Genomic DNA, 18,285 nt, shown 5'->3' with positions numbered 1-18,285 from the left:
TTGTCAGAGAGTTGATACAGTATGTACAAGTGGTAAAAGCCCATTGCTTTTTTGTTCACTGGAAGTGGCCAACTTGTTTCTATAATCTGAGTTGGTGGTTCAGATGCACCAGCCAAAATTTTAACTGAAAAATCACAGATCCTCCTGCCTCAGCCTCCCAAGCCACTGGCATTACAGGCATGTACCACCAAGCTCAGCAAGTATGTGTGAAATTAAAGCACATCTAAAAAAAAATTAAAATTATAAAAATAAGTTAAAAGCCATAGTTACATATATTATCTTAAAATGTCTACTAAAGGGAAAAAGGAAGACAGTAGAAATGTCTTCTCAGTAGGCACACATGTTGGATTAAAGAAGTAATTACCAAAAACTTACCAAATTTGATGAAAAACATTGATTCACAAATCCAAGTGGAATAAACACAAAACCCTAGTAGAATAAACCCAAACTGTTTCTTTGGAGACACAGCAGTCACCCAGTTGAAAGACAAAACTAGAAAATCTTGAAAGCAGTAAAACAAGTCAAGGAGTAGTCAACTACAATAGGGTTTAGCAGTTGACTTGTTATCAGAAACAGTGGAGGCCAGAATATTCAACAGAATTGCCCTCCGGAAATTTTTAACCCAGTAAAATTATATTTCAAAAATGAAGATATGTTAAGACCATTTCTGGATAAACAAAAGCAAGAATTGAGAGACTGCATTCTTAGAAGACCTGCCTTATAAGAAATACTAAGTCTTGCCTGGCGTGGTGGTGCACTCCTGTAATCCCAGCAGCTCAGGAGGCTGAGGCAGGAGGATTGCAAAGCCAGCCTCAGCAAAAGCAAGGCATTGAGCAACTCAGTGAGGCCCTGTCTCTAAATTAAATACAAAATAGGCTGGGGATGTTGCTCAGTGGTTGAGTGCCCCAGAGTTCAATCTCTGATACCAAAAACAAAAAAAAGAAATACTAAGTCTTTGAGGCCATATAAGGAATGTCATCAGATGGTAACTATAATCTGTGAATGGATATAAAAGGCAGATGTATTTTTTCCATCTGTTAGTTTTTTAATGGGACATGATATTGTGTCAATAATTATAGTGCTATTTTGTTGAGTTTATAATACAGGCATAATATATCTGACAGTAAAAACACAAAAAAAGTGAAAAGGATATGAAACTATATTGCAGCAAAATTACTACATTTTGCTATAAGTAATTTAGTATTAACCTGCAGCCAATTGAAAGTAAAGAAGTATATTATAATTCCTACAGCAATTATTCATATATAAAAAGAAAATGAAAATTATGGTGGTACACTTTAAGTAAAGACAGAAAAGAGGAACTAAAGAAATAAATATAGATTACAGCAAAATGGATGACTTTTTGTGAGTTAAAGCTTACTATTTTTTTTACTCATGCTTTATAAGTATAAGTAACAGTGGGATTTGTTTTTACTCATATGTGCACACAATAGAACAATATAATTTGGTCAATTTCTTCCTCTTTCCCTCTCCTCCTCCCTCCTCCTAGTCTTCTTCTTTTCTGGATTTTGTATCTATAGCCATATCAGAAATTATATTGAATATGAATGCAGGTGAAAATTTCAATCCCTAGCATTGTGCACCCCCCACCCCCAATAAAAAAAGAAGGTATTGTCATACTGCGTCAGATTTAAGACAGATTTGTTGGAAGTAAAAGGATGGCAAAGGGCATTATGCAATGAATAACCTTAAGAGAGCTGAAGAGATTATTAATATTATAAAAATAGACTTTAAGTAATAATGTTACTAGAAATCAGAAGAGAGATTTTATTAAGATAAAGGGGTCAGTAATACATTGGGATAATACAGTAATTATATACACAACAGAATCCAAAATACATGAAACAAGAAATTGAGACATTAAATAAATGCTTAAACTAATATTTCTCTTTCAATTGAGAACAACTAGATAGGAGGGAAAAACGTGTTTTCCTTCTGGTTTCTCTTATTGTTACTTCATAGCACTTCATTTAGTTTTTCTTAACATAATTTTTTTGTAATCTGAAAGTTAATTGTAAAGGCTTGATCCAATAAGGTTATAGATTTTGTCAGGAATAATTTTTTATACTCCATACTACATCATATCAGAAAAGCACACAATGTTTAGTTTTCCTGTATTGGTAATACTGAGATTTTGGGGTAACCAAATATTTATTGAGGCAAACTTTTTTGGTAGAAGTGTCACTGGTAATAAGTGGAGGAATAACAGAATTAAAATATTATTTTGTCACACAAATAAAATAATCTAGATGACAATCATCAATGGCCTGTAGTTACATGAAAGATTAATGAGGAATTCCATGATAGATTGCTTTGCCATCATCTGAATGCATTGATTAAAAGTGAAAACTGCTATTAAAAGTGAAACTGCTGCCACCTTTGAAGTGTTCCTGGGCTGGGTGAAGGGAGGTGGCTGAAAACAATCCATGTAATCAAGCTTCCAGAAACAATTGCTTTCAAGAAAATATGGGGATGAAAGAATGTTTTAAAGGAAACTATAGTTAGCCAATTCAGAATGTAGAAAAGGAGAACATTTAGAGATTACAGAAATGTAAAGGACATAGGGACATAGCGACCAAATATGTTTGAATTCTTATTTTAAACAAATTGTAACAAATTGTAAAAAGACTGTTTAAGTCCTGTTAAAGATATGTAAATATTTAATGGTAAAATTATATACAAAGATTTGCCTTAAAATGCAATAGAAAAAAAACTTTAGAATTGAGAAAACAAGAATGATAATTCTAAATAGTTATTGCTGTGCTTTAGAGGGTTTTTGAAATTTTCCATAATAAAAGTCTTTTAAAAAAGTATATTCTTCCAGCTTTGACTAATGAGAGACCCTTAGGCTAATTCCTAATTCAGACATTATCATTTTTGAGCACTTTGTTTCAGAATAAAATGCTCCAGGTTCATTTTTTTTTTTTTTTAGAGAATTTTAATAGTTATTTTTTAGTCTTCGGCGGACACAACATCTTTGTTTGTATGTGGTGCCGAGGATTGAACCCGGGCCGCACGCATGCCAGGCGAGCAGGCTACCGCTTGAGCCACATCCCCAGCCTGAGGTTCACTTTCATTAAAGTCTTATTTAAAGGACCTCCTTCTACACCTCATTCCTACTAGAACCAGTTTTATTTCTAGTTTATCCTTCCAGCGTTTTGTTTTGTAAATTAGGGAAATGTATAAACACACATACCTACAAGTATTCTTATTCTCGATTCTTTCTGCCTACCAATTTTTTACAAACAGTAGCATAGTTTATACACTGTTCTGTACATTTCTTTTTGTATTTAACAGTGTGTCTTGAATATCACTCCATAACTTTATTTAGATATCTTCATGATTTTTTTTTTAATGGCTGTATAGGTACTGAAAATCACCTATTAACAGACTGTTGGATTATTGCTAGTTTTTTGATACTTAGAAATACTTTATGGTGAATAATCTTGTGCATGAGTCATTTCTTTCTTATACCTGGTGTATTGGTGGGATAGATTGCTAGAAATGGGATTGCTAGATCAAAGGAAGGATATGCATAAACTTTTTGTTAGATATTAGCAAATTCTTTCTCAATAAGTATCACGCCATTTTTATTATTTCATCAGAGTTATTATGAAGACCAGATGAGTTCACTGTATGTAGAGTGCCTGAGAAAATTATCATCTGGTCAAAAATAACTGTTTCCCTAAAATCAGTGTCCTTGGGCCTTTGATCTATTATTAGATGAATTTCAGAACTCCTTGATGTCCTGAATACATTTTTAAACACATATTTGACTTTATTTGTAGTCCTTTTAATTATTTTGTGCAGAACTGAATACTGTAGAAGTTTGTAGATCATTCCAAGTGATTGTTGTTCAAAATATAAGCATATGAAATAATCAAATAGGAGGCATCTACTTTCATGTATTCTTAACATTGAGGTTCACGTTTAAATAGTGACAGTTTATATTGGAAAATTTCTGTTCTGTAAAGCCATTCAATATTAAGATGGAAAATCCCTTCAGAATATTAACAAAATGCAGAATACTTTGGGGAAATGATCTTAAACTGAGCTTGCATTTTAATATTTTATTTTTGAAAGGACCCATGGTTTAATAAGTTGCATATAGTCTAAAGTACTGAGTGTTATCAGCTTAAATTTGTTCAATGATCTCAGGCTGTACTACTTTCTATTTCTCTTGAATGCTGCCTAATAGATTTATGAGCATAGTTACAAGAAGACTTAAATATAAATGAATTCAGAAATATCATTAGTATATGCCTTAAAAATACATGAAAATTTATTAGTGTCTGATGGTTGTAAAAGAGGACTACTTTAAATAGTATAGGTTTGTGTTTAACATGTGAGAGTGAACCGATAATACATTGAGGTTAAAACTCTAGAAAAATTACTTTTTGTTTTCAATATTTTTATATTCCTAATTATGGTTTTTATAGAAATGTTTATATTTTTATGTACGTTAAAATAGTAATTTAGTTATTTAATAAAGAACAGTCTGGACTGGGGATGTGGCTCAAGCGGTAGCCTGCTCGCCTGGCATGCGTGCGGCCCGGGTTCAATCCTCAGCACCACATACAAACAAAGATGTTGTGTCCGCCGAGAACTAAAAAATAAATATTAAAATTCATTCTCTCTCTCTCTCTCTCTCTCTCTCTCTCTCTCTCAAAAAAAAAAAAAAAGAACAGTGAATGTTAACATTTTTGCGTTTTTTTCAGTAGTTTAAGTTTCTCTTAAAATTCTTGGTTTTATTATATGCCAGTTCTTCATCCTTCTGTATGACATTTTAGACTTATACATTTGCACATGACACTCTTATTCTTTTACTGTTTTAATATATTTCCAGGTGCTAACTGCCAAAGAAAGGAAAACTCAAATTGATGATAGAAACAAATTGACTGAGCATTTTATTATCACACTTCCTATGTTATTATCAAAGGTATTGTTTCATTTACAGTTTCGTGATAATATACCCCCCCCCGAGTTTGCTTTCAACATAACTATTAGTTACTGCTTTTTTCTTTACTGTTTCTTCTAGTATTCAGCTGATGCAGAAAAAGTAGCAAACTTGCTGCAAATCCCACAGTATTTTGATCTAGAAATCTACAGCACAGGTAGAATGGAAAAGGTAAGAGACTGAAATTGAAATTCTGCCATTAAAGAAGTTTTATTAATGGAATTATTTTATTTGCATGTAATCATATAGTCTTTTTTATTTGATAGATGCTAATTTTTAGTATTTAAATGTCATTGTTTTTCTTTTTTTTCTCCTTAGCATCTAGATGCATTATTAAAACAGATTAAATTTGTTGTGGAAAAACATGTAGAATCAGATGTCCTAGAAGCCTGCAGTAAAACCTATAGCATCTTATGCAGTGAAGAGTATACCATCCAGAACCGAGTTGACATAGCTCGGAGCCAGCTGATTGATGAGTTTGTAGATCGATTCAATCATTCTGTGGAAGACCTACTGCAAGAGGTCTGTTCTAAAGTTAATGTGTACTTATAATAATAATTTTACCTAATAACTGAATATTCAAGATAGCTGAGTGTGTGATCATTTCCATTTTGAAATAAAATCTAGAAATTTCTGCCCCTTTAAAAAAAAAACTTGACAGCATATTGCAGTTAATACATCCTAATTATATTTTTAAAAAATATATATTTTTTACTTATAGTTAGACATAATTCCTTTATTTTACTTATTTATTTTTTTGTGGTGCTGAGGATTGAGCGGGCCTCGCATGTGCTAGGCAAGCACTGAGCCACAACCCCAGCCCCATATTTCCTTTTTTTCTTTTTTCTTTTTTTAATTATTTATTTTTTAGTTTTTAGGTGGGCACAATATCTTTATTTTATTTTTATGTGGTGCTGAGAATCAAACCCAGTGCCTCATGCATGCTAGGAGAGCGCGCTACCCCTTGAGCCACATCCCCAGCCCCCACATTTCCTTTTAATGCTAGATTTTTTTTCCTTCTATTTTAAGAAAAGTCATTCTGAGGTTTGATTTTTCTTAACTCATTTCCTTTTCCTGGGACCTAATTTGGCATTTTAATATTACTGTATTTTGTGATGTGTTACAGAGTAGAAATGTACAAATTAAGTATGCTTTTAAGGAATCCCCATACCTGAATGGTATGCTCAAGATAGCAAGCTTCTTCAACTGGTTATATTTCTAATTTTGGGATCCTTATCTCTTGACCTCTCATCCCAGTCTACATAAGGCAATCTGGAATTCCTGTAGTTGTGTGTGCTCTGATGTCCAGGCTGATCGAATTTTCCTTTTTAACACATATAATTGATTTTTAAAAGAATTATTTCTATTTGAACTTCTCTTTCTTTCAAACATTTTTTATGATTTTCAAGCTACAGAAGTAGCTGACTGTAAGATCTGGAATAGTCATTATCTTTGAGGGCAGGGCTATAGCTCCGTGATTGTGTTTGCCTTGTATGCATAACGCCCTTAGTTAAATTCCCAGCACCAAAAAAAAAGGAAAGTAAAACTTTACCCTTTCACTCAGCAGTTTCAAGGAATTTATTGTATAATATTAATTAGAAAAGTGTATAATCATGTTTATCACATTATTTTAAAATGTAAAGATTTGGGGTTTTTTTAATTGTATTATTTACCTCTAGAGAATGTGTACTGTTTATATAATGAAGAATTTTTCTTTAGACAGTTAAGTATTAATAGATTTTTCTGTGAATGTGAGTTAGGTTATGATAATGAGGTGATCTTTACTTTTTAATTTGTAGGGTGAAGAAGCTGATGATGATGATATTTACAATGTTTTGTCCACCTTAAAGCGGTTAACATCTTTCCACAAGTATGTTGTTTGTTTAAAGTAGATTCAGTGATTAAAATATACTAATCAACATAAACTGTAGCAGTTTTATACATTCATGTATTTCTTTCTCTTTTTTTTTGAGGGGGGGGGGGTACTGGGAATTGAACCCAAGGGTATTTCACCACTGAGCTACATCTCCAATCTTTTTTATTTTATTTTAGTTTTTTTTTTTTTTAAATTTGAAATAGAGTCTTGCTGAGTTGCTGAGGCTAACCTCAAACTTGTGATTCTCCTGCTTTGGCCTCCTGAGTCACTAGGACTACAGATGTGTGCCAACATACACAGCAACATTCATATATTTCGATAGAAAATTTTAGAGAAATATTGAGATGGTGGTGATTTTCTTTATTATGCAAATTTTCTCCAGAGAAATTATGATCTGTAGTTATTTAATTAAGATGTAAGATTTACTGTTAGTGTAATGAAAAATTATCATTTAAAATGATGAGTATACACTATAAAAGTTGAAGTACATCAGTATTATTTAACAAATTAGATAAGCTTATTTTTATAAGCTAGACTTTCATGGGTATAATTTTGATGGCTTTTAGAAGCCTTGCTAAATAAGAAATAAGATTGATGGTGAGTTGGAGATGTTACTCAAGGAATACAAAATTTCAATTAAATAGGAATAAATTCAAGAGATCTGTTGTACAGCATAATGAATATAGTTAACAACAATATATTATATCCATAAAAATTGCTGAAAGTAGATTTTTAGTATTCTTACCACAAAAATAATTAGATGAGGTAATGCATATGTTAATTAGTTCTAGTTAGCCATTCCATAATATGCATATTTCACAACAACACCTACATGATCATTTGTCAACTTAAGTGAAAAAAAAATTATGGGGAAAGCTATGAAAGTGAGTTCTGTGGGCTTTTTCCTAAATTATTTTTGTTTGGTTCCTTATTACAGTATTCTGGGAACAGAACAGTTGAGTTTCAACAAGAAAAAAAAAGGTTCAATGAATGAAATGTATGTTTTCAAGCTATAATTTGTATATCTTTTAAAATTATGCTCATCTTCTCCATAAAGAAAGGAAAGTAAAATTTGTCAAAAAAAAAATTTTTTTTTGGATTGAGTCTCTTAATGAATTCTATAGATTTCTAAAGCAGTTTCAAAAATCTAAAACTTTTAGCCAGGTTCAGTGTAATCCCAGCAATTTGGGAGGCCAAAGCAGGAGGATTGCAAATTTGAGACCAGACTTAGCAATTTAGTAAGACCCTGTCTCAAAAATAAAAAGGGCTGGGGATATAGTTCAGTGGGAAAGGGTCTCTCCCTTTACCTCCCTCCCTTGCGATACACACACACACACACACACAAATATAAATCTATCTCTCTATACATAAACATACATACACATTGGTTATAAATTTTAAAGTTGTAAATGGATCTGTTTAAGATGTATTTTAAAATACTAAAAATAAAAGATACCTATGTATGAAGTTTGAGTTTATGTTGACCATATGGTAGAAACTTTCAGTTAAATGTTTGAAGTTTATTGTTGATTTCTTCAGTGAATTCCTGGTATCAGCTCTTTTTCATTCTGTGTGTGTGTGTGTGTGTGTGTGTTTGCACACGCGCACACGTGTGAGGGTCTAACACACACATTTCCTTAGTGGATCCTTTTTAATTCTTAAAGAAAATGTTAGGTTTTTTTAATTTTTTGTTTGTTATTTTAGTTGTAGATGGACTCAATACATTTATTTATTTACTTATTTACTTATTTATTTGATGTGGTGCTGAGGATCAAGTGCAATGCCTCAAACGGGCTAGGCAAGCACTCCACCACTGAACCACAGTCTCATCCCCAAGAAAATGTTTTATTTTACTCTTCCTTTTACTGAAACTAAGTTCAAATAAAAGTTTTCTTGAACTCTATCTAGAATAAAGTTAATGCGTCTTTTGTTTATCTTAGTGCTCATGATCTCACAAAATGGGATCTGTTTGGCAATTGCTACAGATTATTGAAGACTGGAATTGAACATGGAGCTATGCCAGAACAGGTAGGAATTATTGATATTTTTTCTCTGTTGTCTTAACATTAAACTTCTCTGAAATAACAATTTTAAAGCCTTTTATGGAAAGTAGTTGATCATTCTTTAATCCAGACTTCTCCTTTGAGAATTATTATCATAGTGATTGACTGTTACTGTTAGTATTATCATATATTTCAGATGTGTTAGAGCAGGAAAAAATTAAAGAACTTTTGCTATAATACAACTTAAAATTTTTAATGGTCTTCTAAGGGAAATATGATTGATTGCTACCATAACAATTTCAAAACTTCTGAATAATTCATTATGTAATGAAAATTTCTAATCATGACTATATTCCAGACTCTGTTTTAGGTATTTCAAATACAGGGTTTTAGGCATGGCTTAGCTTTTGTATTAGACCCATAGTTAAATATTTCAGGGAACCTTCAGCAGATTTTACAATATTTTGTACTCACAAGTTAGAGTACAACAAGCAGAAATTGAAAAAACTGAGACCTGAGTAGAATAATTGTTTTATTTCTGCATGAGAAAGAAGTGATTTGGTATACTGCAGATAGTCACAAAGACCAAAATAACAACTTTATAGTAGGATTGTGTATAGAAATTCTCTTTCTCATTCCCATTTGGTGATGTGGAATGCTTCAGTGATGCTTCAGTGCTATGAAGCAATAAGAATTTTGACACATATAACAAAATGATAATTGCATAATTTCAAGTCTATCACAGAAGCCAGACATGATGATGCCTGTAGTTGTAGTGACTTGGGAGACTTAGGCAGAAACATCCTTGAACCCACTGCAAGGCCAGCCTGGGCAACATGGTGAAGTCCCATTTCAGAAAAACACAGTCAGGTTTGGAGATGTAACTCAGAGGCAGAGTGCTTGCCTTGCATACACAAAGCCCTGTATTTCACCCACAGCACCATTTAAAAAAAATTAATTAATTTTAATGTCAATTACATAAACAGTGTTCTACAATTACTATGATTACATTAACTGGGAATGTAGCTGAGTGGTAGAGCACTTCCCTTGTAACACAATCCTCAGCATTACCCATGCCTAACATTCGACTTTTTTGAACACTGCTTCATGTAAAGCCACTCTTTAAAAAAAAAAAAATGCCTTATTTTTTATGTCTGAGGATGGAACCCAGTGCCTCACACATGCAAGGCAAGCGCTCTCCCACTGAGCTACAACCCCAGCCCTAAAGTTACTCTTAATAAAACAAATATCTGGGGCTGGGGATGTGGCTCAAGCAGTAGCGCACTCGCCTGGCATGCGCAGGGCGCTGGGTTCGATCCTCAGCACCACATAAAAAATAAAAATAAAGATGTTATGCCCACCAAAAACTAAAATAAATAAATATATATATATAAAATAAAACAAATATCCCTGACTATATTAGGTATTTTTTATTGTAGTTTATGGAAAGAGGTAAAATATTTGACCCTTTGTTTTTTCTCATTTATTATTGGCACTTCAAATTTCCATTTTTGTGATCTCAGTTTTTAGTGCCCTAAATACAGTTCACTCGTATTCTCAAGCTGTTCTTCAGATTTGCAAGGAAATGAGAAACATAAGTTATTCCTTTTTGCTTTCCTCCCTTTCTTCAGGGAGAGAATAAAAATACAGATCTCTCTTTCATCTGGAACTATAATGATGTCTAAAAGTTATTTTTTAATTCTCTATACCATTGTTACTATCTTAATACTAACCTGTGATGGTCTCACAGTTCTGTATTCTGATATTATTTTTTTATTACTTATATTCACTACATAGGTGTTATTTTCCTTGTTGTGTATTAATTTGTCAAATAACTCTGTTAACTTCTTAAACACAAATTCTAGTCTTTAGCTATGTGTACAAAATTTGAATACATAATTGCCAGACTTGTTCATTTTAGCAGTTCCTGGAAACATCTCTTAAAATACCCAGTATTGAAAATGTAAAAACTCTATATTCAACTAATTTCTTTTTGTTTTTTAAATATTTTTTATTAGTTATTGATGGACCTTTATTTATTTATTTGCTTATGTGGTGCTGAGAATCAAACCCAGTGCCTCACATGTGCTAGGCAAGCGTTCTACCCCTGAGCCACAGCCCAGCCCCATTTTTTTTCTTTTTTATTGGTACATTATGATTGTACATAAGAGTAGGATTCATTATGCCATTTTTTGCCATTCCTATTTAGTAGATGTTCAACATTTTTTCATATATATATAAACCATTTGTCTTTCTTCTTTTGAGAAATGTCTGTTTAGTTCTTTTCCCATTTGAGGTTTTTTTGGTGTAAGTTATTTGAACTCTATTCTGGATATTAATCCCCTATTTTGTAGGTTGTCTCTTGTTTCCTTTGCTGAATGGAAAGTTTTATAACTTGATGCCATCCCTCTTATTGATTCTTGGTTTTATTTCTTCCATTTTAGGAGTTTTGTTAAGGAAATTGATGCTTGTACCAATATGTTGAGGTGTTCAGTCTATATTTTCTTCTAGCAGTTGCAGTTTCCTAGATTTTTGATCCACTTTGAGAAATGAGTTAAATTCTCTCCTTAGTCTGTATATTAGACATTTCATCATAAGGTGTTTTGGAGAGGATCTTTTTTGATCTTGCCTATTTGGAGTTCTGTATGCCTCTTATATTTGGATTTCCATCCTATTTCTAGAATTTGGAAATTTTTCTAGTTTTATTTCATTGAAAAGATTGTGCATTCCTTTAGTTTTTATTTCAGAGCCTTCATCTACCCGAGTGATTCTTAAATTTAGTTTCTTGGTATATATCTCAGGTTTCTTGAATATTTTGGTCTTGTCAATTTATTTTCAGGATTATATATACTTTGTCTACAGGGCCTGAAAATCTATTTTCGAAGTTTTCTAATCTATTGGTGATACTTTCCATCAAATTTTTAATTTAATTTATTGAGGCTTTCATTTCCAGGATTTCCATTTGATTCTTTTTTAGAATTGCTATTTCTTGATTGAAATAGTCTTTCCCTTCCTGAATTTTCTCTAATTTTACTCATTACCTCTTACTGTAATTTGTTGAACATTTTAACTGTGATTTTCCAACATTCATTCTATGCTATTTCTTCCACTACAGTGTCAGCAGAATTAGCTGTTGAAGTGTGGGCAGTTTGGGGTGGTTTCTTCCCTTGCTTTTTAATATTACTTATTTGTCTACCCATCTATTGAGATGATATTCTTTTATGCCAGGGACTATTTTTATGAGCTGCTTTTTCTTACTAGCCCTGGGCTGGAGGAATATCAAGGTATTAATACTTAAACTCAATGTGTGTCCTCTGCTGTTTTCAGTATCAGCAGCCCTGAACTCTATTTATTACAGTCTCTTCAGAGCAAAACCACGTACTCATCAGTCTTATGTAAAACAAAAAAACTTGTTGATACTGTTCTCCACAGTTTCTCTAATCCAGATATAAACTTCTAGTAAAGTTCTCTTGGTAAGCTGTTCTTCACTGCTTCCTTTCTGTGCCATGGAGAGATCAGGAATCACCGATTAGCTCTGTTCCACCATCTTACTCCTCCCCTAAAGATATTTTAATGATGTATTAGAAGCAATTCCTAATTTCAGAAGGCTTTTGTTCCTTTTTATAAATTCTACCTCTGAATATGCTTTGTTCTTCCAGGCTCTACTACCTTAATTCAATCCCTCATATATTCTCTAGTTGATTACTGCAGAAACTTCCTGTTTTGTCTTAGTAACCTCAGTTTCACCCTCTCTCCAATCTAGGCTCTGTTTTAGTAATTCTAAACTGTATATGTGTTCATCAGAAACCCTTATGAAACTTTATGTAACTACTTTATTCCTCTCAGATACTATTCTGAAAATAGTTGGTATAACCCCTATAGAAGATTGTTTGCCTATGTTTATCAAAATTGAAAGTGTACATACACTTCCTCTGAGCTTTCATAGTACTAGGAAATTAGACTACAAATATATACTTGAATGTATGTATAAAGGTGTAGTTACAGATATAACATTTTTATTAAATTTAAAACTTGAAATAATCCAAATGTTCTTGAATTAAACACAGGTTAAATAAGTAGGATAGTTTTGATTCTCTACAATTCTGTATAGCTATGAATAAAATAATGAGGTAGATGTTTCTTATGTTGTAATATTCTATGTGAGAAGACATTTACTGATATATTGAATGAAAAGTGCAAGGAAGAGATCAGTATTTATAATTTCAAAGGGTGATAAGAAGATCTTTAGTATATCTAATTCACAGATTATTTCTGGGATGAGATATAAACTGTTAACCAGGGCTTTCTCAATGGAAAACTAGAGATCTATAGTGGTCAAGAAACTTGATTTGAATTGTATACCATTCTATATTATATATTTTACCATGTGATCTGATGTTGATGCTTTTTAGATTTAAAAATCCATTGTTTTACAGTGAACAATTGGAAAATGAAATTTTGTAAAATATGTCATTTACAATATCTACAGACACATGAAATACTTAGGTATAAAACTAACAAAATAGGCTCTGGGGTTGTGGCTCAGGTAGAGTGCCGGTCTGGCACATGTGAGGTACTGTGTTTGATCCTCAGCATCACATAAAAATAAATAAAATAAAGGTATTGTGTCCACCTACAACTAAAAAATTTTTTTAAATAACAAAATATGTGCATAATCTATATGATTAAACCTACAAATCATTAATAAAAGAAATCAGAAAATGAAAATTATGTTTATTAATTGGAAGATTCAGTGTTGTTACTGTCAGTTCTCTCCAAACTGATCTGTAGATTTAACAGTTCTAGTTAAAATCTGAGTAGAATTTTTTGTAGAAACTGACAACTGGACTATAATATCATATGGAAAATATTCATATATGAAAAAGCAAAAGAGCTAAAAGAATTTTAAAAGCACAGAGGAGATACACACTTCTTGATTTCAGGACTGTAAACCCTAATCAAGATGATGTAGTATTAAAGAAAGAATAGATAGCTGGGTGCAGTGGTGCATGCCTATAATCTCAGCTGCTCGGGAGGCTGAGGCATGAGCATCTCAGCAACTTACTGAGGCCATAAGCAGCTTGGCAAGATCCTGTCTCTAAATAAAATATTTTTTAAAAGGCTGGGAATGTAACATTACTCAGTAGTTAAAAATCACTGGGTTCAATCCCCTGATACCAAAAAAAAAAAAAAAAAGAAAGAAAGAAAGAAACTATAGATATATATACATTGAAAGAGCAGGATAAAGAGTCCAGAATTAGAGTCCTGTGTACATGGTCAGTTGATTTTGTTTCTTCCCACAAAGATACCAAAGCATTTCTTTAGAAATACAATAATCTTTCACAAAAATGTGTGGAAAAAAATCCATATTCATACTATATACAAAAATTAATTCAGCCAGGCAATGTGGAACATACTTATAATCCCTGCTATTTGGAAGGCTGAGACAGAATGACTGGAGCCCAGGAATTCAGGATCATTCTGGGCAACATAGTGAGACCTGATATTTAAACAAAAAAATCCTAAAACAGATTATAGACCTAAATGTAAAACCTGGTACTATAAAACTTCTAGCAGAAAACATGAGAAAAATCTTTGTGACCTTGTTTTAATCAAGAAATTAGCTAGTACCAAAAACAGAAAAAAAAAATACATTAATCTTCATTAAAATTAAAAACTAAAAGAGAATCAAAATCAAAGACAGGCCAGTTGCTGGTGAATATTTATAAACCCCATATCTGATAAAGAACTTTTATACAAAAATAGAAAGATTTCTCAAAATTCAATAGTAATAAAAACAACCCAGTATTTTAAAAATGAACAAAAGAATTGAACAGATAATACCAAAAATGAATGGCAAATAAGCACCTGAAAAGAAACATCATTGGAGAAACATAGGTTAAAACCACAGTGGGATACCATTACAAATCTATTAGAAGGGCTAAAGAAGAAATTAAAAAATCTGATATTACCAGATACTTGTGAGGGTAAAAAGCAATTAGAACTCATATGGGGTCAGAAAACAGATTTTCAGGTACAGGGAAGAGGCTGACTATAAAAGGATCTGGGAATTTGAGGAGTGATCAATCTGTTTTATATCGTGATTGCTTTGCTGATTACATGACTATGGGTTTGTATAAGTGATACATTAAATTGTTTTTGATTGAAAAAAATAAGAGAGTGATTGTTTCTTATCTGATGAAGATTTTTTTCAAAGTCAGACCAGTGTGTATTTCTAGGCTTAGAAAACCCCAGAAAGTAATACAATGTGAAAAACAAAAGAAAAACATCACATAGTAGAAATTTCAGAACCAAGGAAAGTTTGATATAATTTTTATTACAGAGGTACAAAACTCAGTTATGTAATGATTGCAAAAAAATATTTAAAATAAACTAAGAATGGAAGTTGTTAAACTATTTCTTGAACGAATTTTCAGAGATGGAGGATGAACATTTGTAATCAAAAAAAAAAATCTCTATGGGTGGTCCTTCAGAGGGATGGCTAAGGTGAAGTACAGTTGATCTCTCAGACTACATGTAGCATGACACCATTTATTAAAAGCTCAAAAACTATCAGTTAAACAGTATATCATCTATTGGTATGTGTAAGTGATATATGTGATTAAGAAAAAAAGACTTTTTTTTAAGAGCAAGGGCAATTGTATACATGAAATTTAATAGAATGGTTAACCAGGACATGAGAAATGGGAAAATGCTCATAGGTTAGAAGCAGAGTTACTGGTATTAGAGCTGGGGGTGATATAATACATTTTTGAAAACTACTACTTTTTGCTGTTATAGTATATTTTTTTCAAAACATCTAATCTTAGCACTCGGCTGTCAAGGATCTCTCTGAATTTTAATAGCATCCAGATTTCTTTTGTCCTAGAAAGGTGACACCAGTGTGTGTGTGTGTGTGTGTGTGTGTGCGCGCGCGTATTCTCTTAAAAGTAAAAGGAGATACTGTTATTAGTTGCTCTAAGACATAAGCATAAACTAGAATGTATGTTCACCTTCCTGTAAGGTCCTCTGTGACCTGCTTTCTTCTCATTTAGCCTCATTTTTTTTTGTTGTTTATACTTAAGCTTTATTGTGTTCAGTTTATCAAAGCATTCTTTGAAATTTCCCCCTTTTTTTGCAAGATTAAATCTTTAACCCTTTTCTTTCAGATTTAGTATAGAGGGCTTGGGGGTGTAGCTCAGTGTTACAACAAGCACTAGGTCCTGGGTTCAATCCACCCCTACACACACACACACACACACACAAACTATTACAGATGTTTGCCTGTCTAGGAATATTTTCCTAATGTTATTTATTTATTGATTGATTGATTGGCATGGGGATTGAACCCAGGATGCTCTATCACTGAGCTACAACTCCAGCCCTTTAAAAAAAAAATTTTTTTTTTTAATTTTGAGACAGGATCATGTAAAATTGCCCTTTTGGTTATTATTATTTTTAATTACATATAATAGGATTGACTTTTTTCCTTTTTATGTACAGTCTTGTGAATTTTAATATTTGTGTAGATTTGTAAAGTCACCACCCCAGTAAGAATAAAGAACAGTTTCACCAGTTCTGCATACTATCCCTTTATAGTCATATGCTTTCTCCACCTGCAACTCCTGGACACCAGTGGTCTGTTTTTCATTATTATAGTTTTTTTCAGATAAGTTTTTTCCAGATAAATGGAATCAGACAGTGTGTAGCCCTTTAGAGCATAATGTCTTCATTGAAGAAAATGCTTTTGAGATTAATCAAAGTTGTGAATCATACTTCTTTTTACTACTGAATAATATTACACTTTTTTACTACTCAGTTTCTTATTGCTGATTAATATTACTCTGTTTGGATACATCACAGGTTGTTTTATCCATTCACTCACTGAAAGATATTTGTGTTGTTTCCAACTTTTGGCTTTCACAACTAAGGCTGTCATTAACATTTGTGTACAGATTTTTGTTTGAACTTAAGTTTTCATTCCTTTAAAGTAAATGCCCATGTGTATAATAATGAGGTCTTGCTCTAAGTATATGTTTAATTTTATTTGAAACTGCCATATCAGTTTTCAGAGTGGCTGTGTTATTCTGCATTACTCCCAGCAGTGTATGAGAGATCCAGTTGTTCTGCATCCTTATCGGTGTTTGATAATATCAGTAATTTTTACATTAGCCATCCTGCTAGTTATATAATAGTGTCTCACTGTGTTTTTAACAGATAATTTATTTCCCTAATGGTAATGATGTTAAACACCTTTTTCATGTTCCTATTTGCCAGTTTTATATCCTCCTTGGTGAGGCCATATTGATTATTTTATTTGCATCTGAAGGACCTTTTCAAAGAGGACATTGTCACTTATGTTACTAGTCTAACAATGATAGTAATATTGCATGTCATTAACAGACTAGCGTTTAGTCCTCTCTTCTGTCATGTACATGTCCACTAATTTTCCTTCTCCTAAGATCTCTTGCAAGCAAAAAAACAAAGAATCCAAATTTATCCACTGTCGTGGATAACACGTATAGATAACATACATGTACAAATGCATATATGTTACATGTATATAATAATTTTTCCTTACAATTGTCCATAGTCTCAATTCAGACTTAATTTTCTATGTAAGTTCAGTTTTTCTAAACTTAATTACTCCAGAAACTTATTTCTCAGTATTATTTACATTAGTAACAGTTCATCTTCAGGATATATGATATCAGTAACTGAAAGCTGATTGATTCTCAATGGTTCAATCCGCTAATCACATAAAAAGCTGTAGTTCCTTTAAAGACATGAAGTCAAGGAAATTTAGATGAAGTTAAAGAGGATAATTTTATATTAGTTAATATGGTACTAGCTTTAGTAATAGATTAACCTCATAATCTCAGTGGTTAACACAGTAGGAATTTATTTCTCACCCCCATAACCATTAGGGAAAGTAGGTAGTTGCTGCTTCACTTAGTCATTCAGAAATTGACTTTTTCTGGGGCACTGGTATCATGCTGGGGGGGGGAGGGCAAGATACAAAAGATACTCCTGCTTCTTAATTTACCAAAAATGTGCAGTGAACATTAGTGTTTCCTCCCATGAACAAAATTTCCTCATGGAAATATGAAGACAGAGAAATGGGGTTGAAAGAAATTCTTAGTCATCAGACTAATGGTGCTATTTGAAGACCCTCCTTAGGGTCAGAACAATGTTAATCCAGAAAAAAAAACAGAAGAGGAGGGTAGTGATCGTAGGTTAAAACAGTTTCTTTTGGCTTTTTCAGTTTCTCATTGCTAGTCCTTCTTGTTTTGTCTGTGCTCCAAAAATGATGAAGTTATTGAATAAAGGCTTCTGGACAAGTTAGGATAACATTGCTGGTGTAGAGGATAAATATCAAAATGACTGATAGTGAAGCTTGATGGAATAGTTCTGAATTTTCTTTTGAC

At 32.4% G+C, this 18,285-nt stretch overlaps 1 protein-coding gene across 5 annotated transcripts in view; it reads left to right on the top strand.

The window, feature by feature from the left end:
* Stag1 (STAG1 cohesin complex component) overlaps positions 1–18,285 on the top strand; it is a 372,311-nt gene that overhangs the window by 306,042 nt on the left and 47,984 nt on the right. For all 5 annotated transcript variants that reach the window (XM_077795277.1, XM_077795281.1, XM_077795278.1 and 2 more), the window contains 5 exons: positions 4,868–4,960; positions 5,060–5,149; positions 5,297–5,500; positions 6,778–6,848; positions 8,795–8,882. In XM_077795277.1, coding sequence (XP_077651403.1) covers positions 4,868–4,960; positions 5,060–5,149; positions 5,297–5,500; positions 6,778–6,848; positions 8,795–8,882 — 546 coding nt within the window. The remainder of the gene's footprint in view (positions 1–4,867; positions 4,961–5,059; positions 5,150–5,296; positions 5,501–6,777; positions 6,849–8,794; positions 8,883–18,285) is intronic.

The sequence above is a fragment of the Urocitellus parryii genome, chromosome 2 (genome assembly GCF_045843805.1).
Source record: "Urocitellus parryii isolate mUroPar1 chromosome 2, mUroPar1.hap1, whole genome shotgun sequence".
NCBI classification, from domain to species: domain Eukaryota; kingdom Metazoa; phylum Chordata; class Mammalia; order Rodentia; family Sciuridae; genus Urocitellus; species Urocitellus parryii.
Note: the sequence above shows the minus strand (reverse complement) of the source record. Positions and strands in the feature narration are given on the sequence as shown.